The 27,532-nt window shown below is 44.5% G+C and overlaps 1 protein-coding gene across 2 annotated transcripts in view; it reads right to left on the reverse strand.

The window, feature by feature from the left end:
* ITGA9 (integrin subunit alpha 9) overlaps positions 1-27,532 on the reverse strand; it is a 338,515-nt gene that overhangs the window by 40,155 nt on the left and 270,828 nt on the right. For both annotated transcript variants that reach the window (XM_057705604.1, XM_057705605.1), the window contains exons 22-23: positions 26,877-26,985; positions 21,283-21,390 (exon numbers count right to left, since the gene is read on the reverse strand). In XM_057705604.1, coding sequence (XP_057561587.1) covers positions 21,283-21,390; positions 26,877-26,985 — 217 coding nt within the window. The remainder of the gene's footprint in view (positions 1-21,282; positions 21,391-26,876; positions 26,986-27,532) is intronic.

Here is a 27,532-nt window from a genome sequence, read left to right on the forward strand (position 1 = left end):
AACTGGTGGTGATTTGGGAAACTGTGGGGGCGCCCAAGAGAATGTGGACATCACTTGGTGGAAGAGTCCGGGTCAGCCTGGGTCAGGGGAACCTTCATGGTCAGAAGTCTCCAAGGGCCCAGGCCTGTCCTCAGTGTACTCTAGCTAGCCTGCAAAGCCTCATGCATGAAGTACTGGGCTTTTAAAGTATGAATTGGGGTTGATTCATGGGTTAAACACTGAAAAGGGAAATTAACTCTCTGTGTTGAATGTTACCTTACCTGCCACCAAGTGGAAAAGGAATAGATCTTTGACTAAAGACTGTCTAGGCTGTGGTGGTCTGATAAAAGGGTTTGAAGAAACAGGGCATTTCCATGTTGTAGCCTCAAAAGAGGGGCCTGTGCAAGGTATTTAGGGTTGTTGGCTGACCTAGAGTGAGAGAGAGGACACTGTTTCTCCCAGATTCCCAGAATACAGCAGCCTTAACAGAGTACCTGTCCCTAGTGGGACAGGAAAGTCCTCCAATCTGTTTTCTAAGTCTCTTTCTCCAAGCACATCACCTTGGAAACCAATTCCAGCTGCTTAAAGCCCCATCTTTACACAGATATAAATGGGAATAATACTAGCTAACATTGGGTGCTATTCTAAGAGCTATGGGATACACTGAATCCTTATAACACCCGTTCACAGAGGGTACTATTATCAGTAGGTGACCATATAATTTACTGTCTAAATGGGGATTTTTTGAGAATGAAGTGGGGGAGTCAACCAGGTAGAACAGCAAGAAAGACCTATATCAGGAATGCACCAGGCACACTGGGACACCTGGTTTCCTTAAGGTTCACCCCCATTTTACAGATCAGAAAACTGAGGCCCAGAGAGGTTAAGGTACCTGTCCGGTACCAATCAGCTTTGACTGTGGAAGGAATACCATCTCCAAAGTCGCCACCACCAGGAAGCTCCACGTTCCTTGCACCCAGCTTGCATAGCCTCTGTTCGATCATCTCATGCTTTATCCTTTCACAGCCCTCAGAGCAGGGCTCCTATTGTGACTGTCAATCTTGTCTACACATTTCTGTCTCTCAACCAGCAAGTCGGCCCCTGTAATGAACTACATTACTGACTCAGGGGAGGTGGCATTGCAGGTGAATTTTGGCAGAAAAGAGAACTTCTAGGGAGTAAAGGGAGCAGGGGAAGGGAATTCCAGGCAGAGGGGAACAGCATGTGCAAAGGCATGGAGGTGCACACAGTAGGCTTGAGTCTAGAGAGCCTGGGAGTTCAGCAAGGTCAAGCACTGGATGAATGTTGGGGAGTAGTGGCCAGAAACGAGGTGGGAGAGGTGGGCCTGGACACAGAGGAGGGCCTTGCAGGCAAATCGTAGAGGTGGGACGTTATCCAGAAGGTGGATTAACGTCTCCAAATTGAGGAACCGCTTTTCCTTAATTATTGGTATATATTTTTTGGTATTATTGGTACATTTGGTATATTTTATTATTATCACTGGTATTATTGGTATATTTTTAACAGGCTAAAGCATGGATGTCCCCTTTCTACCAACGGCAGCCTCACTCCTTAACCATATTCCAGCTGGCTGTGTTCTAGGGATGGGAAGGGTCACCCAAGTGTCACTGGCTTGATGCCCCCTGGACATAGTACATAGGAAATAAAAGAGAAAGGGAAGATTAAATTAATAGAGGAACAAACTCAGTGACAACAGTTCTCCCCAAGAGCCAATCCTGGTGTCTTCACCAATGTGGGTCTTGGGTAAAGTTTGGTCTAGAAACTATGTTGAAATGACCTGGATTAAAGGGGGCATAGGTTCATTTTTTTAATAACATGTGTTTCATGCTAACTGACATTTATCTGTTAATCGTTGACCTTCTGTTCTCTGTTACCTCCCTGGGCCGCTTTTCCATATCATGTGACACCGACCACAGCTGATGGCAACTGGGTAAACATGACCCATCCCCTGCCTTACCACCTGTTCCTCTGAATTCACACGCCCCTTGAGCTTAAAAAACCAGAGAATGTTTTGAATGCCTACTTTGCTAATTCAATTACCTACTGCCTACTCTTGGAACCAAGGTATCAGAAGATAATAAGTCCCCTTTCTGCCATGGGAGGCTGAACATTGACCACAATGGCTTTGGTGATACTAATTTTAGGACTCCAATGTTTGAAATAAAAAGGATCCCTCATAAAAGGGTCAGGAAATGATACCAACTGGTAAATTAGGCCAATCTGAGATGTTTACTACTAGAAAGAGAAGAGTTACATATTTTCCATTCAGCAAAATGTAAACTGTGATAGTTTTTTATCGTCTTAAAGAACCCTTTATCTTTTATGTTAAATCACATTGCTATGATTTTCTATTAAGTGTTGCTTGATACTGACCAAAGAACAGTAAAAGATGGCAACATTTTAATAATAGATCCTTAGAAAAATACTTTATGTATCACCATTCATTTCGAGACTCTGTTAATGCAGACCCAGAGTGACCTAGAAGGGGTGGATGCTCAAAGTCTCCATTCATTCACCCTGATTTCTTCAACCGCAAAGACACTACAAGGGAAGAAAAACAGTGACAGCCATCTTGGGTAGCTCCTTATAATGGATATGCCTAGCTCTATGTTACCTATGTGTGTGGAAGGTTGAGAACACGATTTTTGTGTGTGTGCATTATTTAAAAGCAGGCGTTGTCAAAGGCATCCTTTGGTAGACCTTTCTCAAGCGTTATGAACTCCTTTGCTTTGTGAAAAGTATCTCCTTGCTTATCGGTTTGGCAAGTTCTGACTTTCTGATATTCACCTCTGGGTGTAGCTAGAGACTGCAATGTGTTCCTACAAATAGACAAAAAGGAGAAGCGTTTTGATGATCACAGCAATACAAGGCAAGTTATTATGAGGTTCTAGCTTTGGACAGGCCCTCCTAGCCTCACTCCTCAAGTGAAGAGCCATGTTCTGCTTTCGAACTGAAATGGGTAAATGAGAGCACAGAACAGCCGTCCGTAAATAACAGCCCGCTGACAAACCTGCAGAGTTGGAAATGGAGCAGAAGGAGCAAGAAATGCAACAATGACCTAGTGCCCTTTCATTTCTAGAAAGGGAAAGACAGCAACTCTACAAAGCCTGAAAAGATCATAACTTCAACTCCAGATGTCCTCTCTCTTGTTGAAAGTCATCTTCTATTCCCCATCCCTTAAGGCCATCACCACTGTGAAAAGTTGTATTTGATCTGAAAGGTCAGTATGTTACTGAGACCAAAACTGAAACAGAAAACAAAGGGGCAAAGCCTCAAAACCAACATTCCAGAGGAAAGAAAGAGCACAGTCCATTGTACAATGTTGACCTCTGTATGAGTCTGCCATTCTTTCATAAAAGATATCACTTCTTAGGATAAAAGGAAATGATTTTTTTCCCACCAGCTCTAGGGTTTGGCTAAAACAATGGTGTTCCTCCCCAACCCCCGCACCCTTTTCCTCCAGCTGTCACAGGCCAACATGCTGAAAAGTCAGGAGTGCAGGCCACCACCATGCTGCCCTGTACAACAGCATTCATTTACATTTAATTAGAGAAAGACAAGTCTCCCTCCACCCCACCCCCCATGAGGCCCATTTCAAAGCACGGGGATGGCCTTTTACTGAAGTTAAAGTGATACAGATGGGATGTAGTTTCAGAGACGCAGTTGACACCAAAGAATTTCCAGATGTGGTCATGTTCTCTTTAGTGAAAAAGAGAGACATAAGTATGTTATCTGAGTACTTGACGCGCATGCCACAAATATTTTCCTTCCACAGATAATGAAACATTTTGGAAGCAGAATGGTCTGTTGATCTGGATAATAAATGACTCAGTAGCCCCCATGTAGGACATAACACAGTCCCTGGAATTGCACTGGCTTATTTAAGTTCCGGTTCTATTTCTTGGACCCACCTTATTTATGGTAAAGAACAAAGCTCACAGCCACCTTACGTTAAAGGATAAAGCAGCACACCTATGGATTCACTGAGCTCTCTCTGCATTTATCAGACACATCACTCCATTATTGCTCTTTCTCCAAAAAGTAAATAACAGTCGTTTCTCAGACGCTGTGTTTCAGGTGTAAGCATCTGTCTAACCTCTTATATTGCTTTTCTGAGGGTGTACACATCACAGCAGTGAAAAGAGAACCCTAGATGTCATTCATTGAATCTAAAGCTTCAAGACTTCATGGGAGGCCTGAAATATGCTTTCCGTCACATGTGTAGGAGAAAGAAGTGGAGTTGGCACCCTGACAGCTGGGGAGAGAATAACTTCTCGGTGTCTGACAATGTTGAGAAAGTTCGTTTTGGTCAGAAGAGACTTGCTGGGTCTATCAGAAAGGAGTGTTCCTGTTTTCGTGCTTCTGATGCACACACAATTAGTCTTCAGCAGGTTCAATGAGAACCATGTGTTTTTAGGCAAAAGCTGATGTGCTCTGTTTAGTCTCAGTGAGATTGCCTGTTATCAACTTTGCTAACAACCCATCACCCCTGCAGTGACAGGGCAATGCTCCTTTTAAGGAATGACAAAAGGAAGAAGCAAAGTAAACTGCATAACCACCAACTTTTAAGGCCGATTTGTGTTGGAGACCAGAGAACACAGGCACCTCAGCGCCATCACACACATGCTGCCATGAAGCATCAATGCTTCCAGATGTCACAGCAGCCGTGCGCACAAGCTCCGCGACCCCTGACGGGGCGGCACCCTCAGCCAGCGGGGAGCCGGCCCTGCTGCCAGGATGCATTCGCTCTGTCCACAGTCTCTGAACCACACTGTGCGTGCGCAGCCCAGGGGGCGCGCTCACCCCCACCGTCCAGAGAGCGTGGGTCGGGTGTAAGGTGTGCCCAGAAACACACAGCTCCCTCCCTCCAGCCAAACCAAAACTGACCCAAGAGCCCAGGAACGTAACTCTCGCTCCAGAGTTCCATCCGCCATCTCCCGTCTTTTAAGTGTTTGGCTTTTGTTGGGAAAAAAATTAAAGCCAAACTAATCCTGACCCATTTCAGGACCTGATTATTCAGTTCACATTCAGACAGGTGCAGAAAGAAGGAAAAAGAAAAAAGGGGGTTTGAGACCATTGCTGAAATCAGCAGGGGTGTGTGTGTGTGTGTGTGTGTGTGTGTGTGTGTGTGTGTGTGTGTGTGTGTGTGTGTGTGTGAGAGAGAGAGAGAGACAGACAAAGAGAGAGAGAGACAGAGAGGATGAATATGTTTTCATAATATCTCTGACCAAAAATTTGCAGAGTTTAAGTTTGCTGTCAGAAGCCTTTATTTCTGATAAGTGATTCAGCCCCTTATTTCAAAGTTTTCCACTTTTACTTTTTTCCACATTGAAATTAAAGAAACCTCTGATGTGGGTGAAGGGAAATTGTCAAAACATCTCTACTCGGGGATTGCAATTCAGTGCACATTTTCCGAGTTCCTGGAACATATGAGGTGCTCATTAGATGTGCGGCAGGATGTGTAGGTGTCTGAGGACACACACCCCATCCTAACACACAGAGGAATATTTGTGATGGTGATACTAACAGAGTGGGAGCAGCCAATGGTTTTATTTATCTGAGCACGTACTGTGGTCCGAGCACCAAACCCTGGGGATGCACAGAAAACAAGGTGGCCGCAACCTTCACTGTCATGGTGTTTTTAGTCTTGTGGGAGGAGGTAGACAAGCAAAAACAGTAATTTCAGATAGTGGTGAGTGCTATGAAGAAAACAGCACACAGGGAAATGGGACAGAAAGTTGACAGGGGGTTTGCGACTTTAGCTAAGGTGGTCAGGGAAGATCTTCCTGGAAAGGTGAACTTTGGGCTCAGATCTACATTATGAGAAAGAATCAGCCATGCAAATGTTTGGGGGAAGAATGTTCTCAGCAGAGGCAGGTGCAAAGGCCCTGAGGCAGGATGATCTGGGAGGGCATCTGAGAGGGCTTGATGGAAGAGAGGTTGTGTGAATTGGGTCCTAAGGAATGAGTGGGCTTTCCACAGCCAGAGGAAGGGAGAAGCATTAGCAAGTTCAGGTGGCCCAGGGAAGTGCATGGTAGGTGGTCCAGCAGCCTTTGTGGTCCAGAGTGGCTGGAAGACAGGGTCAGGGGTGAGGCTGGCAACAGAGGAAGTAGAAGAACATGGCCTGGAAAGGCGAGTGGGAGGTCATGCAGGGTTTTGGACCTCATGGTTTTGGCCATGAAGATCTCCTTGTTGATCTTTTTACAGAGAACCTTAGGGCGCCTCTGAGAGCTACACAGGGAAATTATTAGGAGTAGAAGCACGTTTACCATTTTCAAATGGTGCATCAGGTCCTCCCTGCCAGAGTAATAACTGTTTGTGATAAGGAGAGGTTGGATAAAGATGCATAGTACTTGGGGCTCATTGTTGAATTTTTATTTATTTGGAGATACGAAGAGAGCAAAGAGGATGGCTTAGGATGGGAAAAAGAACTAAAGGAACTGTGATATTTTGGGGGAAGAGAAGTGGGAAGAATGACTAAGTAACAGCTCAACTTCACAGAAGGAGCTAGGCAACTGTTTTCCATTTTAACTCAGAAAAGGTCAGGAAATCAGAGCATGATGAATTGAAGACAGTCATAAAAAATGGGATTCAAGGGACATCAGAATGGCTTAACCAGGAGAACTTGCTGGAAGCATGGTTCTGTTGACTGGAGAGATGTCTCTACTGCATTCTGTCCAAAGGCAGAGGGTTGGATCACATAGCTCCCCGCAATCCACCCCAGGGCTGGAAATCCATCTGCCCCTACTGGAGAAGGGTTTCTTCTTCTCACCCCCTCTTCCCTCTCTTATCTCCCTATCACATAAGCTGTATTATTAACAGTTAATTTACATGATACCATTGAAGTTACAGGATATCAGGGAAAAGAATGAATACCACCCAAGGACGTGGCATCCTGGGGAGGGTTTCTAAGCCTTGAATTCTTGTTTGCAGGAACTTCCCAACCAGGATGAGGGCTTATTTGGCTTAGGGTGAGCCCTTGAATTTCTACAGCAAAAAAAAACAAAAAAAAAAAAAACAAAAAAAAAAACTGAGAGTGAAGGAGGGGAAGAAATTTCTACAGAAAAACTGAGAGTGAAGGGGTTTGTGCTTCAGAAGACAAACTTATGGTTACCAAAGGGGAAACAGGGGTGTGGAGGGGGATAAATTAGGAGGCTGGGATTAACATACACATACTACTGTGTATAAAATAGATAACCAACAAGGACCTACTATATAGCACAGGAAACTATACTCAATATTTTGTAATAACCTATAAGGGTAAAGAATCTGAAAAAGAACATGCATACATATAGCTGAATCCCTATGCCAAACACCTGGAACTTCCACGATCTTATAAATCAACAATACTTCAAGAAAAGAGAAGAAAAGAAATGTGTTCACCAGGATGGAAAGTAGTAGACATTGAATAAAAAGTGAGTTTGCTTTGGGTTTTTTGCTGGGTTGCTTTAAAGTGCCAGGCCTGGCTTGTGTACAAGTTATGTCTTGGCCTCCAGCAACACTGCTGCAGGGAGACTTCTTGTTGCAATTACCCTCCAAGCATAACTAAGTCATAAAACCCAGGATTTTCTCATGCAACATGTGCCTTAACCACCAGCCAGCTTCAAAAATCAGTGTTACTGTCAACTTCTGCGGCCAGCGAAATAAGTGATTCACTTTGGGCAGCGAGCTCCCGCAGAGAGAGTGCTGCCGGGGACACACACAGAGACTCCTGGTGTCCAGTCCGGACACTGCCACACAGGGGCAGCATGGGGGCTGGTACTGTGCAGGAGAGAAACCAAGCAGCACCAAAATCAAGGAAAGAGAATTCTCAGGAAACACAGACTTGGCAAGGCCTTAGGAGCAAAGACCACCTTACAAACTCCTGTGACAGCTTGGGTCCTCCCAGCCCTGAATGAAGGTTTCACTCAGCACGACCTGCCCTGACCGTTCTATTTAAAACCACAAACTTTCCCACTCTCAACCCCTTGCCTCCTTTATTTTCTCCAAAGCATTTCTCATCCTGTAATCTACTATACATTTTACTTATTTATTACTTGCCTCTACATAAGGTAACCTACATGAGAGTTGGAACTGATTATTTTTTGTCTGTTTTGTTCCCCACAGTAACCTAGTGCTTGCCATAGGGTACATGCAAAGTATTTGCTGAGTGAATGAAGGTGTGGATTAAAAAAAACCCCACAACAGCCTTTCATGGCAAGAAGGATTGTCATCACTATTTTATAGATGAGGAAAGAGTTAAGCTGAGAGAGTTAAGTAACATGCTTTAGACCACGACTTCTCAAATATTAATGTGCAAAGGAATCGCTGGGGATCTTGTTAAAACACAGATTCTAACTCAGCAAGTCTGGGTGGCACCTGAGATTCTATCTTTCTACATTTCTCGCTTCCAGGTGATGCTATGGCCGCTGGACAGCTACATGGTATTATGAGGCCTTGCAGCGGCTGTACAGGCTAGTGGTTAAGAGCAGACATCAACCTAGTCACTTACTGACTCTGTGACCTTGGCCATCCCTTGTTTGTGCCTCTATTTCGTCACCAAATAGTCATGAAGATTAAAAGAATTTGTCTAGGTAAAGTACTTGGTATAGTGCCTCATCTATAATATGTTCTTTTTTTTATTCTATAAATTTATTTATTTTTTTATTGGCTGTGTTGGGTCTTCATTGCTGCACCCGGGCTTTCTCTAGTTGCGGTGAGCAGGGACTACTCTTCATTGTGGTGCATGGGCTCCTCATTGTGGTGGCCTCTCTTGTTGCGGAGCACAGGCTCTAGGTGTGTGGGCTTCAGTAGCTGTGGCACATGGGCTCAATAGTTGTGGCTCATGGGCTCTAGAGTGCAGGCTCAGTAGTTGTGGTGCACGGGCCTAGCTGCTCCGTGGCATGTGGGATCTTCCTGGACCAGGGAACGAACCCATGTCCCCTGCATTGGCAGGAGGATTCTTAACCACTGTGCCACCAGGGAAGTCCCTATAATAAGTGCTTAATACAAATTTATTATCATTATTATTGTTATTATTACTATTGCTACCTTTTCTTTTTATAAATTTATTTAATTTACTTATTTATTGGCTGTGCTGGATCTTTGTTGCTGCACACGGGCTTTCTCTAGTTGCTGAGAGCGGGGGCTACTCTTCATTGTGGTGCACAGGCTCCTCATTGTAGTGGCTTCTCTTGTTGTGGAGCACAGGCCCTAGGCGTGTGGGCTTCAATAGTTGCAGCACATGGGCTCAGTAGTTGTGGCTCACGGGCTCTGAAGCACAGGCTCAATAGTTGTGGTGCAGGGGCTTAGTTGCTCCGTGGCATGTGGGATCTTCCTGGAGCAGGGCTAGAACCCGTGTCTCCTGCATTGGCAGGCGGATTCTTTACCACTGCGCCACCTAGGAAGTCCGCTACTGCTACTTTCTTAGCCTGAATCTAACAGCTGCTTCTCAGACCCCTAATGGAGTATCATTAAGTTGTTTTATACTTCACCAATATAGGAAAAGCCTACATTTAAACTGAGAACAATGACCATCCACACCTACTATCAACAGGTTTGAAATTTCAGCCGAATATATTATGTGAGAATTTTGAGGCAGGGTCCGAAAAGTGGGATTGTTGGTATTCATATTTTAAATTCCGATAGTTACTGTCAAATTGTCCTTCACACCAACAGTATTTCAGTGTGCCCATTTTCCCTCATCTTAACCAACAATGGATATTAACAATCTTTCAGATTTTTGCCAGCTTAATAGGGGGAAAAACTCTCATTTTCATTTGAGTTTGCATTGCTCTGATTACTATGAGGCTAATGTTTATTTGTCATTAAAATATCTTCTTTTGTGAATTTCCTGTTTATATCCCTTCACCCATTTTTATAATTTTTGGCCTTTTCCTTGTTGATTTGTGAAGTTATTTACAAATTCTTTGTCTGTGAACTATGTTGCCAGTATATTCTCCCAAATATCTTTTAGTTTTTTTATGATGTATTTTGATCACACAAGATTTTGCCATGTTAATATATTTAAATTTGCCAATCTTCTCTTATGGGTTCTAGAATTTATGACTTGCTTAGGAAGAAGAGTTTCCCATCCAAAGATTAAGAAAATATTCAGCACTTTCTACTAATAGTTCTTTTTCTTTACATATAACTTAAAAAAAATAAATTTATTTATTTATTGGCTACGTTGGGTCTTCGTTGCTGCATGTGGGCTTTCTCTAGTTGCGGCGATCGGGGCCTACTCTTTGTTGCTGTGCACAGGCTTCTCACTGCAGTGGCTTCTCTCGTTGTGGAACATGGGCTCTAGGCACACAGGCTCAGTAGTTGTGGCACAGGGGCTTAGTTGCTCCGTGGCATGTGGGATCTTCCTGGACCAGGGCTCAAACCCATGTCCCCTGCATTGGCAGGTGGATTCTTTTTTTTTTTTAGAACTTTTATTGAGATATAATTGGCATATAATAAACTGCATATATTTAAAGTTTACGATTTGAATTTTTTTTCTTATTAGTTATATATACACAGCAATTCCAGTCTCCCAATTCATCTCCCCCCCCCCGCCCCCTGCTTTGGTGTCCATATGTTTGTTCTCTACATCTGTGTCTCTGTTGCTGGGCAGGCGGATTCTTAACCACTGTGCCATCAGGGAAGTCCTACATATAACTTTTTAACCCATCTATTTTTTTTTTCAGTGAGGTACGGGTTTTCTATAGTTTCTTCCCAAATGGACGATTTTCTTCACTTATTGTGAAGGAGTTTTTATACTTCAATTGTTTGGGGTGATTATTTCACCAGATATTTTTTCTGCCCCCTCCTCTCTATCCTCTCCTCTGGAACTCTAATTATGTGTATTTTGGTATGCTTTATGGTGTCCCATGGGTCTATGAGGCTTTCCTTGTTTTTCTTTATAGTTAGCCCTCCTTATCCACAGGTTCCACATCTGTGGATCCAATCAACAACAGATCAAAAATATTTGGGAGAAAAAAATTCCAGAAAGTTCCAGAAAGCAAAACTTGAATTTGTTGCATTCCAGCAACCATTTATGTAGCACTTACATTGTATTTACAACTACTTACATAGCATTTACATTGTATCGGTCATTATAATTAACCCAGGGATGACTTAATGAACGTGGTAGGATGTGTGTAGGTTATATGCAAATACTGTGCCATTTTATATAAGGGACTTGGGCATCCATGGAGTTTAGTATCCATGGGGGATTCCTGGAAACAATCCCCCACAGATACCGAGGGACGACTGTATTCTGCTTCCTTTCTGTTCTTCAGACTGAATAGTCTCTACTGATCTATCTTCAAGTTTGCTGATTCTTGGTTGGCTCAACTCTATCATTGAGCCCCTCAAATAATTTTTCATTTCAGGTATTTTACTTTCAACTCCAGAATTTCTCCTTGGTTCTTTTTATAATTTCCGTCTCTTTATTAATATTCTCTATTTGATGAATCATTGTTATCATACTTTCCTTTAATTCTTTAAACATGGTTTCTTTTAGTTCCTTAAACATGTTTATAAGAGCTGCTTTGAAGTCCTTGACTGCTAAGTCCAACATCTGGGCTCCTCAGAGAGAGCTTCTATTGATTCCCTTTCCCCTGCTGCACACTGTTTTCCCTGTACCTATTTTTTTTCATGTTTCACAATTTTTTTTTGAAATCTGAACGTTTGAAGAGAAAAATAAATATTGTAGCAACTTTTGGGGGTAGTAGTTGTTACTTTTGTGGTTTTGCTTGCATGTTTGTTTAGTGATTTGCCTGGACTAACTTTGTAGAGCCTGTTTCTCACGAAGTGTGTAGCTTCTGAAGTCTCTGCCCAGTAATTTTTTTTTGCACTCGTTTTTATTTTTAATCCTGGTTTCCTAGAGGTTGTCCTAGATCAGCATAGCTTAGTGGTCAGTCAGTGATTGGTCAGAGGTTGTACACAAATACCTTGATCCAGTAAGGCTTTGCTGATGCCTTACCGAGGGACTTGTGTGTGGCTTGGGGAATGTATTCAAAAAGAGTGAATAAGGTTAATCAATTTATTTATGAAGAATCTACCTAGCATTGCTGGATTACATCCTACTTTACTCAGGACACATTATTCTTCTGAAAGGAACTGATTCACAAACACACATTTACAATTTTCATATCTGTTTTCAAAGTGAGGTTAGCCTGCAGTTTTTTTGTGTGTGAGTGCCAATCTTCCAATTCTACTTTCTGAATCAGAGTTATGTTAGTATCCTACAATGAGTTGTCCATCTTTTTCTACTCTCTGGAACAGCTTATATGACATAGAAATTATCTGTTCCTTGAAAGCTTGGTAGAAATTACCTAAATAGCTATCTGGGTCTGGTGCTTTTTTAAGGCGTAGGTCTTTGGCTATGCTTCATTTTTCTTTAATTATGTAAGTTTCAGGTGTACAGCATTATAATTTGACATCTATACACTACTCTTACATTTTTTCCTAAGGTCATTGGTCTAGCTGGATTTTCTACCTCATAAACTTCTTTTAGGTTTTTTAAAAAATTAATTAATTTATTGGCTGCATTGGGTCTTTGTTGCTGCACATGGGCTTTCTCTAGTTGCAGTGAGCGGGGGCTACTCTTCATTGCAGTGCACGGGCTCCTCATTGCAGTGGCTTCTGTTGCGGAGCATGGGCTCTAGGCTCGCGGGCTTCAGTAGTTGTGGCTCACGGGCTCTAGAGCACAGGCTCAATAGTTGTGGCGCATGGGCTTAGTTGCTCCATGGCATGTGGGATCTTCCTGGAGCAGGGATCAAACCCATGTCCCCTGCATTGGCAGGAGGATTCTTAACCACTGCGCCACCTAGGAAGTCCCCTTTTAGGCTTTTTTATATGTGGGAATTATATTGTGAAAACTAATATAAAAATCTCCATATGAGTGTAGCTCTTTTATCATTTCTAGGGTTGTTTTTGGCATCATCACTCTTTTTCATTTCTTGATCAAATTTGCTGTAGGTTTGTCTATTTTACTGGACAAAAAAATCCCCAACTTTTAGTTTTATTGATGTAGAATACTTTTTTCCACTTCGTGACTTTCACTTTATCTTCAATAATATCTTCATTTTACTTCCTCAGAGTTGAATTTACATTATTGTTCTTTTTCTAGCTCTTGTTGTCAATTGAGGTCACTTATTTTCAGTCTTTCCTGTTTTCTACATATAAGTAGTGACATTTTCTGTGTGGGTTTTGTCTACATCCATTAGTTTTGATATGAACAAGCTTTCACTGTCTTTCATTTCTAACTTGTTTATCCCTTCCTATTTGATTTCTTTTTTTATCTAAAAAGTTAATTAGGATGGTGTTTAAAATTTCCCAAGTAGTTCTGTTTTTGGTTGGTTGTTTGGCTAAACTTTTGTTGGTAACTTCCAAGTTTACTGCATTGTGGTCTGAGAATGTGGCTTGTATTACTTAGACTTTTGAAATTCTGTTGAGATTTGCTTTTGTGGTGTAACACATGGGTAATTTGTGAATGTTCACATATGTTTGAAAAGAACGTGCATTCCCTTATTTATGTACTGGGAACTCTACTAGTTGCTCCACATACATTAACTTCTTCCATCCTCACAAGGTGAGGCAGACAGCCCATTTCAAAGAGGAGGAAAATAAGCTTGGAGAATTTAGGTGACTTCCTCAAGGTTACCAAAAGCTGGTAAGCAGGCGAGTACTAATGAAACCCAGACATTCTGACTCATTTTGTCTTGGTCTTTCTCTAAGAGATCACAACTGTTAGCTGCACTATTCAAATACTCAACATGATTTTTCAGGAAAGTGTATTAAATTTTCCTGCAGTAACTGTGAATGTGTAAATTTCTCCTTGTTTTTCTATTGGGTATTACTTTATATGTTTTTTATAGCTGTGTGATTGGTTATATAAAATTCATTTATATTACAAATTATATTAAAAAAACAAATTCTCATTGGACTGCATCTTTAATCATCCTGAAATACATTTTTTTTGCCCCGTAAACAATTTTTGTTTCAATTCTATTTTGTTTGCTATTAATATTGTTATACCTGCTTTCTTTTTGTTAGCATTTGCCTTATCTTTTTTTTGGGATGCCTTACGTTATGGGTCACTTTTAAAGGTGTGTCTCTTGTAAGTAACTTATGCTTGGGTTAAAAAAAACCCCAAACTGAAAGTCTCTCCCTTTCATTAGGGCATTTCATTCTCAGTTATTCTGATTATTGATATATTTGGATTTATTCTTGCCATCTCATATATATATACATATAAAAAATTTTTTTCTCCTTTACATTTTTCTTCATGAGCTCTTTCTTTTTAACTGCTTTTTATTCTTTAGTGGTTTGGATGTCCTACATTGTTTTCATTCTTCTAAGTTGCCATTAAAAGTTTTTTGCATGTTTAAACTTTATTTTTATCAAAGCCTTGAGCTAATTGGTACACAAATTCTTCCCCCAAACAAGACAAGAATCTTGGCTTGCTTTCACTTCCATCTTTCCAGCCTCCTAACTCTTATATTGAGAGCATTTGGATCTTAACTCCAGATTGTTAAAAGTTTAACTGGCTTTTTGGGGTCTTTTGCACTACATTCTTGAGAAATTCCTCAAGTTTCCAATCCACTGCTTTATTCTTTTATATCCATTCTACTACACAGCTCATATATGGAGGTTTTTATTTGAATGATCAAAATTTTAAATTTACAAAACTCTAGTTTATTCTATTTTATGGGAGTACTGTCTTTTTGCATTTCTCTGAAAACATCAGTCTTGCTCATTCTAAAATCTTCTGTTTGCCTCATTAATAATTCTCTGATGTTAGTTCTCCTTTTGATAGCAGCTGGTGCCTCTCTGTCCTGGGGTGGATGCTCCTCATTAAGTGGGTGATTCTTGGTGGTCTGCTCAATCTTCTGTCTATTCTGTTGACTGAGTCTGTCTCTGGTGACTCGGGAGCGGGCAGTGCTCCCAGGAGGGGTGAGCAGAACAGTACAGGGGGAAGCACATGAGCTTTGAAATCAGACAGACCTGACTACAAACCCAGCTCTATTACTCACCAGCTGTGTGATGTCAGGCAAGTCTTTTGAGTCATGGTTCCTTAACTTGGGATAATGACCTTACCTTATGGAGCTGCTGTGTGGATTGAATTTAACAGCACATAAAAAAAAGTTATTAAAGCCTCAGGACAGCAGTCAGTGGTATTCATTTTTTGTCAATTATTCAGGAGAAATTTTTTCATGCTTTAGCCTTTGATTAAATGTGATCGATCTGACGGTCCCAACATCACTTTCCCCCAGATCATCCTTGGGGAAAACAACCCATTTCTAGGTTTAAGCTAGATCAGTGTGGCCACTGATATGTCTGGTGCATCTTTTCTTCATGGGGATATGGATGTCCTCATCACAAATTAAGTTCCAGTATCAACGGACTCATTTTGGCAGACGTTAGAGCATGGGCAGCCCTGTCTGGTGTGCGTGCACTGGGAGGGGGGTTATAATTTACTAAGATGTAAATCTTGCCACCAACTTGGATATTGTAATGAATATTGGTATTGATATTATATTGATATCAATATCCTAATACCCAATTTTACTTCCTGGAAATCATGTCTGTTCTTTAGAATCACTGCCCGATAGTAGGGACAGAACAAGCCAGAGAGGTAAAGCTGTCCAGATGGTTTTGCAGAGGAAGAAAGAAGGGCATGGCACTTATTTCATGTTTCTTCTAGATTAATATTAGAGTTCTCTGAAAGACCTAGGACTTTCACCTGGAAGAAAGTTCCAGCCCTTTGCTCTCTGTAAGTCATCATCCATGACTTTTTTCTTCCTGAATATTACTAACAGCCAAACCCCAAAGCCTGCTCCTCCAGGGTTAGAAAGTTGCTCACAGATGGGTTTTCACCTTCAACACCTGAAGCTTGAGCCCTGAGACAACCTCCTGCCCTTTCTTTTGAACCTTCAACCCTTGTGAGTAAACTTAACTTTGGAGCAGGATCCCACCCAAGTTCAAAAGGCCTTGCCTTCATGAGCCATAAGGCTTGTGACATATGTGCTACCTTGGCCCTCTCTCAGGCCTGTGCTCAGAGGCTCATCTCGGCAGCAGGCCCACAATGAAGTGAAGTTACTACCTTTTCCAAGCCAATTCCCATCAAGCCGCGTGAGAGAAGCTATACCCTCAATCCAGGCAGGGACCTTCTCTCAGGAGCAAGTGCCTGGGGCTTACGTCCCATGGGTGGTCAGGCCCACAGGAGCCGCCGCCCCCTGCAGCGTCCCGATCACTCACCGGCAACACCCACAGCGTACGGTTAGACAGCTTCAGGTGGCAGGGTGCCTGGCCTTCCCCAGTCCTTCGTCAGCGAAATGAAAGTGCGGGTCCGCGAGCACACACAGCGGATGCACCCCAGAACCGCACAGACTCTCACGGGATACGACAGTGCTTTAGCACTCCCTGTCACACTGCCGAGACATCCATCTGCTGTAAGCCGCGCAGAAGGCGTAGAGAACAGTCACCTTCGCCTGCATATATAAGAGGTGGCCAGGGATTGTGGAGAACCAGGTACCGCCTCCACTGTACTCTAACACACGCTGAGCACTCCCTCTGTCTGGAATGTTCTCATCATGTGTTCTCCTGGTGAACACCTACACACCCCCTAAGCCCTAACTCCCAGAGCCTGCTTCATGAAACATTTTCTGTCCCCTCCCCAGGGTGGGCTCCATACCTCTGTTACATCCCTGGGTCTGGGTGTGCCTCCATGACTACATTTGGTATGTGGCGCTGCAATTACTTTTCACGGATCTGCCTCCTGCTAGACTGAATTTCCCCAGTGTTGCATGAGTTATTCCTCTTATCAGAGCCTGGCACATCATTGGTACTTTCTCTGCCAGTGTTGGCAGAATAAATCAAGGATGATCTAGCACTTGTGATGATTTTTAATTAATCAATTAATTAATTAATTTAGATCACTTCAACTACGAACATGCACTGTACCTCCGGAGGGAATGTCTACTCTGCTATAACTTTTAGCTATTCATCTCTATTTTATTTATTTACTTATTTTTCGGCCGCACCATGCAGCATGTGGGATCTTGGTTCCCCAACCAGGGATCGAACCCATGCCCCCTGCAGCAGAAAGTGCAGAGTCTTAACCACTGGAGTCCCTGTGATGATTGTTATTTAAATGGACTGGAGAAGTCTGTCATTGTTCCCCTCTCTCACCCTCTCTGTTATTCTCACAGTACTTCCCACTTGCCGTCCTGATGGCCTCTAGGGTCTCTGTAGAGGCCACCAGGGTCATCAGGGTCCCTGCTCGCGCTGTGCTGTGGGGAGTCAGCCACAGGACGCGGCACAACCCCAGCGGGTGGGAGGCAGTGGAAACTGCAAGTCGTTCCTTAGACCACCACCAAGGCTGTATGTAAGTAAAACCCAAGAAGGGTGGCAGGGCTCGGAACCCTTGCTCTGAGGAAAGAAGATCTGGAAGCTCAGCTGGGTGGGGTATGAAGGATCCCACTGCGCTGGGCTCCCTATACAATCTCTCCCACATGAGCAAAAGCACTCTCCACCCACAGGCAGCAGGACCTCAAGAAACCTTTTGGGAGAACAAAAAACTCTTTGATGAAACCTGGAGGGAGGTCTGTCCTGTCCAGGGACCCTGGCTACAGCCCCAGAGACTCCTGAATGAATTCTGAACCCACAGTTAGAAAACTGTGTCCCAGAGTCGGGGCCGTAGGTGGGGTGACGGCCCAGGCCCGTGGCATCAGCCAGCACGCCCACTCTCAGAGGTCTGTAGAGATGATGGATACCAAGGGCACTATCGAAAAGAGAGAAACAATCCGAGGGTCCTGTGGTGTGTGGGGAGGGATGGCAGATACGTCCTGCTCAGTGCCTGCTCTCTGCCCCTGGACTTCAGTTGGCTGAGGGGCTGGCTGGCTCCTGGCTGCCCAGGGCTTGTCCAAGGCTGGGGAATGGTGGTGGCTGAGGGTGGGGGATGGGGGGATGCCACCAGGCCCCAGGGGCACCGCCTGGTGTAACACCAGGAACGGTACTGGTTTCTCCTAAGAGGAGTGAGTCTGACTTGCCCGAAGTCACCCAAACGCCCAGAATGAGAGCCCTGTTCTATTCAAAGTCCTGAAAGGCCAGTGCTGAGGATGTCGCGAGCTGCATGAGCTGCACCTGCCCGCGTGGGCATTCTCGGGCACTGCTGAGCAAGGGAGGGGCCGAGGCTGGGCACTTGGAGAAGCTGCAGGACTCCCTTGCTCTCAGCCTCGTGGGCTCTAGGGCAGAGGGTGTGCTGCCCGTCCGCCTCTGAAACAGCACCTGGAGCTCTTCCCTCATCACTGCATCCACCAGGCACTGGCTTTTACGTCCCTAGCCCCATCAACACTCTGGTCCCCGGTGATGACTGTCCATGGGAACACAGTGCTTCGGTACTTGCTTAGGGAGAATCTGCCAGCAAGCTTGATCTTCCACGCCCCGCAAACGCCGTGGGCCTCCAAAGGCGGGCTGGTGTATCCAACCGAAGGCTTGGCCGTCCTTGAAAATTCTGTTATATGCTTTTGAAAATTCTCAGTATCATTTTGAAAGTCCAAAGGGTCTGCTTCTGAGAACTCAGAGAACGGAATGCAGGCAGCTCATGGCCCTTGGGTTTTCGAGAGTCCACTCGGCTGGGTGATCCGTCAGGCAGTCGTGCACATCTTCAGAAAAACCACTTCTCGTGCCTTCCCGCCAAGCCAGCTGTTTAGAAACGCGTTCCAAAGTCCTCTCGCGTGGCTCTTGCTCGGTCCGGTGATTAGTAACGAGAAAAGGGGGCGGACTTGGTGCTCATACACTTTCAGAATCTGAGTGACTTACATTTCCTGTTTCGGTCAATAAATAATTTTATCCACGGGGGCGCATTTTTCTCTAGAACATTATAGATGTGTATGTGAACGGCTCGTGGCACATGCTCTGTAAGGAAAGCATCCCTGGATGTGGGCACAAGGTGAGGTGGCTGGTGAGATGAACTCTATGGAAGGGGGCAGATGGGAGCACATGGGTGGCGGAAGCCTCACACTAAGCTCAAACCATGGTAGCTGTAGGCACAGGACATCAGGGCTTTTCTTCCGCTGTTTAAGCGCAGCTCCCAGGCATGGACACCTCGTGGAGCAGGAATGGAACACCGTGAGGGGTGGGGATGGCTGAGCAGGCAAGCCAGGAGGGGCACCTGTTCCACATTCAACATTTCACGAGATCCAAGGGTTCAGCCCACGTGACCCAAGTGGACAGCAATGCGGGAAACCATCATCGCCATCACATAACGCTTTCTGAGCCTCCTGTGGGCTCAGATGTGTCCCATGCCATGGGTCTTGCCACCCTGATTTTCAAGCTATGCATGGAGAGGCCGTCCGTTTGTCTGGCTAGCTGCCCCTCACATGCCCGTGTAACAGGAACGATTCAGTGATGCCCTGGACGTGGACCACACACCCTCTCCTTGGGCAGTGGCTCTCCTGAGCCTCACACACCCTTCCTCCCAGGAGAGGTCACCCTCATGCCCAGCCACTCCAGACTCTCAGGCACACTGGGGCGATTTTTATCAGCATGAAACTTTTCCTGAATTCATGGAGAAAGAGTAGACGACTCTTTCTTTTGTTTTATACATTGGGTTTTTTCTTTCAGTCCAATATCAAATATTGATTTAGCATATAATATACGCCAAGCATTGCATATAGGAGGCCCTGGAGATACAGCAGTGAGCAGACAGAAATCCCTGTCCTTATATTGAAGGGGGCCAGGAGGGGACAGATAAACTGATCAAATACGGAAATATATGCTATGTCAGCTGGTGATGAGGCTGATGGTGAAATACGAACAGGAAAGTGGGGTGAGGGGTGTTGGGACAAAGGCTGGTCAGGGAGGGCCTCCCTGAAGAGGTGATATTTGAGTAAACACTGGAAGGATGTGAGGGAGGAGGTCAAGTGGCTCTCTGGGGAAGGGAGTGCTGGGTAGAGAGAAGATCCAGTTCAAAATTCAGGAGGTGGGAGAGTGTCTGCTGTACTCTAGGACCATCAAGGAGGCAGGATGACTGCGGTAGAGAAAGTGGCGAAGAGGAAGAGGAGGAGGAGAGGTTAGACGGGGCGGGAGACAGGCTGTGAGGCTGGCTGAGGTCCTGGAAGAATCTGCGGGGTAGGTGAGCCATTGGAGGGTTTTGAACAAAGGATGACATGACCTGACTTACATTTTGGAAGGCTGGCTCTGCTGCTGGGGCAAAAACAGATGGCGGTGGGGCCAAGGCAGGAGCAGGGACCTGAGTGAGGGGGCCACTGCAATAACCCAGAAGACAGATGACAGGGCCTTGGGCCAGGGTGCTGGCAGTAGAAGGGTCAAAAACAGTAACATTCTGATTTGTTGAAAAGGTAGAGACATCAGATTTGCTGACAGATCAGATGTGAATTGCAGGGAAAAGGTGTCAGGGGTGACTCAAGCAATTGGAAGGATTGAGTAGCTCTTTGCTGAGATGCAGAAGGTTGTAGGGGAAGCAGGTTTGGAAGGGTACCGCTGAGAGTTCAGTTCTGCATAAGACTGAGATTCCTGTTAGGCATCCAGGAAGAGATGGCCTGTAGGTAGTTAACTATCAAAGTTTGGGATTCGTGAGAGAGATCTGGGCTGGAAAGAAACATCTAGTGTCATTAGCACAGACTGAACATAAAGCCATGAGTCTGGGGGCGATCTCTAAGATTAAATGTAGGTAAAAAGAGACCCTGGGCCCTGTAGAAGTTGGGGAAATGAGGAGAAAACCAGTGAGAAAGGAGAAGCCAAGGGAATGTGATGTCCTAGAAGCCAAGGGAATGTGATGTCCTAGAAGCCAAGGAAGTGGGCAGGAACAATCATATCCTAGTTGAGAGAAAATCATCTACAGCTGCCTTAGGATCAAGTTGAATGGCATATTCTGGACATGAACTTGAGTTTCAACCTACGCTTCTGTCTTATGAATGAATCCGTGACCCTCCAGGCATCAGTGGCCCTATGAGAGTCTTTACGAGTGCCGGGGATCTTCTCCTTAGAAAAACACATTCAGATACACACAGACTACAGAAGGTTGCTGGTGGTTCCCAGAGCCAGGAAAGTCCATCCCAGAAGTCAGGTTCATAACTGACCTTTGCCCATTCCCAAAGAGGTCTTCTTATGGCATGAACCAAACTGTCTCGATGTAGAAATTCAGGTGTTGCAGGTCTCCTGGCTTCTCCAGGTATGTTTCCAAAGGTAGAATGAGTTAACCTTTCTGGGCTCTTGGATGGAATACAAAATGTGAATGGGCTGACTCAAGTCTGAAAGCAACTGTGAAAACAAATGAGAACTCACCACCATCTCCAACACATGAAACATCTCTGCTCCTCCAGGTGACAGGCGATTGGGGAAAGAGATGCTGACAGATGACCCAGGAAGGGTGCTTGGCCCAGTGTTATAGACCTGTGGATGTGAGACACACACGGTAAGTTTTAATAGGAATAGAGATCTTCATTTCATATCCTGCAATATATTCTCTGAAATCCTTTGAAATTATACACAGAGATACTAATGTTTAGGATATAGAAGGTCATGACGTGAAGTGAAATATTGAATGGTGGGAGATTTCAATGAAATAGAAATTTTTCTAATATGCATTTAAAATCCCCAAACCTTCGAATTACATTATTTCCCTTTAGCATTTTCTCGTATTCGTCCAGCTAAAAGTTACATTTATTTTTACACACCTGGACGTGTACTCACAGACCATCACACTTGGTGGGAATTCAGAAATAATCTAGACCAGTAGTTCTCAAACTGTAACACATATGAGACTAATGAGATGGACTTGTTAAAACACAGATTGAGGCAAGGCCATGTCCAGAGTTCCTACAGTGGTAGGTCTGGTGGGGGTGGCGGGGGGGGCGTGGTAGAGGCTGAAGGATCTGCATTCTAAAGAGTTCCCAGGAGATGCGGATGTTGCTGGCCCAGGAAACATACTTTGAGAACCGCTGATCTGGTCCAACCCCTTTGCTTTACAGGTTGAAGTAATTGAGACCCTCAGAGAAAAAAGTGGGTTGTCCCCAGACCAAATGATCTAACTTACAGAAAGGGCTGTTTTCACTACGCTGTCTAGCTGGTTTGGTTTCTCCATAACGTGCAGCTTATCACTTGCTGATATTGTTCAGTGACATCTGTGCACCTCTTTTCTGTCCCAGCATTTGGTCCTGTAAACTTTACCCCTCTCACTCCCACACAGTCCTCCCTATTTTCTGTTTTCAGCGGTCCATCATTTCCTGAGAAGTGAGAGAAAAGATGGTGGCCAGCAAAAGACCGATACGAGAAAGGAGATGGAACAAAGGCTGAACATGAAACTCAAGGAAGAAATGGAGGACGGAGAGTAAAAATGATGGGTAGATCTGCAGAGACAGAAAGTAGATTAGTGGTTGCCTAGGGCCGGTGGGGGGTAGGAAATGAGGAGTGCGGCAGGCAGAAGAATGTCTTCCCAAAGATGTCCATGTCCTAATCCGTGGAAACTGAGTATGTTATGTTATATGGCAAGGGGGGTTTCAGGTTGCTAATCAGCTGACTTTAAAATTGAGTGATGATCTTGCATTATCCAGGTGGCTGCCATGGAATGGCAAGGGTCCTTATACAGGAAAGTGAGACAGAGTCAGAATCAGGGACATGCATTGTGACAACGATCCAGCTGCCCACTGTTGGCCCTGAAGATGCAGGGGGCCATGCCAAAGAATGCAATAGACTCTAGAAGCTGGAAAAGGTAAGAAAACAGCTTCTTCCCTAGAGCCTCCAGAAAGGAACGCAGCCCTGCTGACACCTTGCTTTTAACTCAGTGAAACCCTTTCAGACTTCTGTCCTCCAGAACTGTAAGATAACACATTTGGCACAAAGTTCATAGTAATTTGTTACAGCAGCAATAGGAGACTAATATAGGAAGTGACTGCTAATGGGTATGGAGTTTCTTTTTTGGGGTGATGAAAAAGTTCTAAAATTAGATTATGGCGACAGATGCACAATTCTGTATAAACGCAGAATTGTGGAAAAAGTCATTGCACTGTACACTTTAAACGGGCGGACTCTAAGGTATGTAAATGGTACTTCACTAAAGATTGTTTGTTTGTTTGTTTGTTTGTTTATAAAGATGGGTAGGCGCAAGAGAGAGGAAGAAATGAAACACTGCTTGGTGGCCTGGGGATTAGAGAGAGAATTCAGGGATTCAGGGCATCTCTGAAGCTGAGGTCAGAAGGGCAGAGCCAGGAGACGTGCCGGACAAGTCACTGAGTCTTCACACTTGCCAGAACATATAAGGATCTAGCTCCAGCCAGCAGTTCCCTAGAAGACCCGTGTCTTTGTTTTTTGCAATAGTGGGTTCTGCTTCAGAGAACAGACACACACAAAAAATGATGGAGTGGATGAGCAGTCGTTGCCAACCCTTGATTCAAAAAGAACACAATTCACCCATAACAACAACCCTAAGGCACCAGAAAAGGAGGGAACATCCACTCACAATTGAAATAGTTAATTTGAAGTGAAACGGGAGAGCACAGAATTGAAGAGAAACCTATTGACCTGTCTGGGAAATCCCAATTAAAGCATGAGTGAGGGGGAAGAAGAGACGAAGATGATTTTGTTTTTCATTATCTCATCCATCAGAAACAGATGGATGGGAGAGCTTGCATTACCATATTCATTTATTTTTAACAAATGTCTTAACGTTTGACTCTCTGCAAATGTTTTTGGGTAACAACTGCATTATTTTTCACCATTATTTTTCAGGTGAGAGAAATGATTGACTTGATGCAAAAAAACCCAAAAAAACCCAGCTATCAATGGTCAACAAATTATTATGTCTCTGTTAAGAAACCTCTGATGAAACTGTGAAACCAGATCCAAGATTAGTATCTCTGCCTTTCTCCCATCAGCGTTTGCAGTGGAGTCTTTAAACAATGACGTAGCTTGTTGAATATTAGCTTTGAAAAGACACAGAAAAAAAATCTCTTTACATGGAAAGTCTTGTGCTTTTCTTTAGGAGCGATGTTGCCAGAAAGAGGAAACATAAAATTTTATCCATATTCCTGACCCCATTCTCCCCCATTATCTCCACCTTTTGGGGCGTCTCTATCGCCATCAGCCTGGTCAGTGGCTTTCCTGCAGGATGGTCAGAATAACAATAATTATACCAGAAAATGAGCCGTCAGAGAATTCTCAAGGAAACTGTCAGCTTTGCTAACACAAGGGGATTTCCTTCCAGTCAATGACACACACTATTCATCTTTCAGACCCAGCCAACCCTCTTAATCCTGAATGGAATGCTACCTACTTCCTCAGGCAACTGATAGTTAGGAGGGGAAACTAAGGGTCACGCCGATCACTCATTCCCCGGCCCCGATTCCCTAGCCTGTATCCTATGTCAGGTCAGAAGAAAGCTCTTTGCCCCAATACGAAACTTTAAGCTCCCTGTAAAAATGCCTTCAGAGAAACATGATGTAACCACATGCCCTCAGATTTCTTTCTTTCTTTCTTTAAAGAGGGGGAGAAGAACATTTTGTATATCTTTTTGTATAACTGCTATTCCTTCTTGCCTTCTCCTTTCAACACCCATACCCTCTTTAAAAAAAAAAAATTTACAATGTTGTGTTAATTTCAGTATATACCCTCTTATTACATGATGTGTGTCATTTGAACCCTCCTAATTAATTTTCTTGACTGCATCTCTTATTATAAGACACCTCTAAAACTATAAGAGTACATAAGTAATTAGAATTAAAGCGATTTAGGGCTTCCTAGGTGGTGCAGTGGTTGAGAATCCACCTGCCAACGCAGAGGACAAGGGTTTGATCCCTGCTCCAGGAAGATCCCACATGCCGAGGAGCAACTAAGCCCATGCGCCACAACTATTGAGCCTGCGCTCTAGAATCTGTGAGCCACAACTATTGAGCCCACGTGCTGCAACTACGGAAGCCCGCACACCTAGAGCCCGTGCTCCGCAACAAGAGAAGCCACGGCAATGAGGAGCCCGTGCACCACAACGAAGAGTAGCCCTCACTCATCGCAACTAAAAGAAAGCCTGCACACAACAAAAAAGACCCAACACAGCCAATTAAATAAATAAATAAATTAATTAATTAATTAAAAAAAAAGAATTAAAGTGAATTTAAGTAAAATGAAATAATTCCATCTGGCTTTTATCTGTTTTCTATCTAATTACAAAAAAGCAATGGGGAGAAAGAAACTAATTCTGAGAAGCAATTCAGAACACAGAGGTCCTATTTCCAGCAATCACTTTAAGGTCTCAAAAGCAAGGCTAACCCCATTTTTCCCTTTTTCCCTGTAAGTCAAGCATAGGGTGTGACAGCGGGAGTTTAGCTGGCCGGGAGGCGCCTCCTCTCTGAGCTGGGATGTGTGTTATCCATCATGGCTTTGGAGGTCTCCTGCCTGGGAAAACGCTTTGGAGAGAGGAAGACCATTGTTTGCGAGAGACCACAAATATTTTACTGTCTCCTTCTCTGGATCCTTACCCCGTCATTATTTGTCATCCCCTTGGTCCACCTGGGAGTGGCCACAGGGAAAGAAAATAACAATTATTTGGCCAGAGCAGCAGATGCCAGCCCGGAAAACCATCTTCTCCGTAGGGAATGATGGAGGGGATGCAGGGGAGGGTTCTGGGAGCTACAGCTGGAGAGATGTGGGCTGTGGATTATGGTACACTGTGTCCATCACTTCAGCTCCAGCTCCTGGCAGGCACGGGGCACATGCGGGTGTGCAGGCAATGCCCGCCCAGCCTTGGCCCCAGCCTGGCTGCTCCCAGCTCTGCGCTGTGCGGCATGTCCTCTCCCCACTGGGCCTACATTTCCCACATTTGTCAATTGAGGAGAATGTCTAGACGATGCTTAGTCTCTCTAGCTTTACGTTCAAAGAACCTCCTGTTGAACAGTGCTGGCCTGATGGTCTGTACTTAAGAGTAGGGCTCGCTCAGCAAACAACAGCCTGCATGCCAGATCCAGCCCACCTCTGCTTTTGTACACCCTGTGAGCTAAGATGGTTTTATAGTTTTAAATGGTTGGGGAAAAAAATCAAAAGAAGATGACCATGTCATGATATGTGAAAATGATACGAAATTCAAATGTCAGTGTCCGCAGCTACAGTTTTGTTCGTGTTATGGCCTTTGGCTGCTTCCGTGCTACAGAAGCAGAGTTGCATAGTTGCTGTAGAGACTGGATGCCCTGCAAAACCTAAATACTTACCCTCTGACCCCTTGCAGAAAAAGTTTGCCCACCCCTAGCTTTGGGAAGGACAGTGTCCTTCACGGTGTCCACAGTCCACACCAACTGGACCTGCTGGACACGGTGCTTATGTCACAGGGAGAGCCAGCCTTGCTCTGTGGGGGAGCAGTGTGTTTCTCGAGGTGGGGGGGGCTCCCATTGCTCACTCTGCTTTGCTCATGTAAAACCCCACTTCTGAAAGGCTGTCCCTCTGTGGGAGGAGTGGGCTCCTGGCTGAGTTAGCATGGAGAAGCCCAGGGTTGAGGGGACACGGCAAATCCTGAAGGCTGCCTGCCCACGACGTGAAGAATGATGGAGAACTGAAAGGGGTCCTTTGGAGCTGTTTGGGCTGGGATGCTGACCTGGGCCTCAGCATCCAGAGGCCTGCCTGGGGAAGGCTGGTGGTCGTCATGCAGCTCTCCCTCCAAATAGTGAAAAGCAGAGGGGTGTACACAGCAGAGTACCAGACAGCAAAGGGAATAATTCTGTGTGTGGTTATGGAAAACATATGCACACACGCACGCACATTCTCTGCTCCAGCCAACCAGGCTGGGAAGAGCTTCCCTTGGAAAGAGCCTGGCCCTTGCATTGCCTTTCATAGAAGGCACATCCCATGGGCCCTTCCATTGGTCCCCAGTGACAGAGAAGGTCTCCAGGGGTGGATACCTGAAGGGTGACGTTGAGAGGCTGGAAATGACACTCCAGGTCATTGAGCTGAATGAAGCTGGATGCGTCCACAGACTCGCCGTACACAAAGGAGGTGGGAGACATGATTCTGAAAGAGGAAAGCGTGAAATCTGTCATCCCAGCCCAGGGTCACTGCTATCCTGGGAACCCAAACATCTGCCCCTATTTAACCTAGAACCCGGCTCCCCCCAGTGTCCTCCACCACACGCTTCCCTTCTGGAACTGTTCCTTCTCTCTCCTGTAAATGGACACAGCCAGACCTATGCTTTCTAAACAGACATTTTCCAGTAATGTCTTGTCATCTTAGGTCCAATCAATAAGCTATGTATACAAATATGTACCAGGATGACATTTCCAAAATGAGGAGGAAGATGATGGTAGCTTTGATTTCAGTTTTTTTAAAAAATTGGATTACAAAATTATGCTTGTTCTGCTTTGTCATTTGAAGAATATTTTGTGGACTGAAAAAGATTATACCAATATAAATGAATTATATATTTGGCATCCTAAGCCCCACTCTGTGACAAATTCATTAAAAAAAAATAAAGATGTTCAGACTACCAAAATTACAAGAAATTAGGTATTAAAAGTTGAGTCCTTTTGATAATAACCTTTTTCTTGAGATTTCAAACAGT

The sequence above is a fragment of the Hippopotamus amphibius genome, chromosome 13 (assembly GCF_030028045.1).
Source record: "Hippopotamus amphibius kiboko isolate mHipAmp2 chromosome 13, mHipAmp2.hap2, whole genome shotgun sequence".
NCBI lineage: Eukaryota > Metazoa > Chordata > Mammalia > Artiodactyla > Hippopotamidae > Hippopotamus > Hippopotamus amphibius.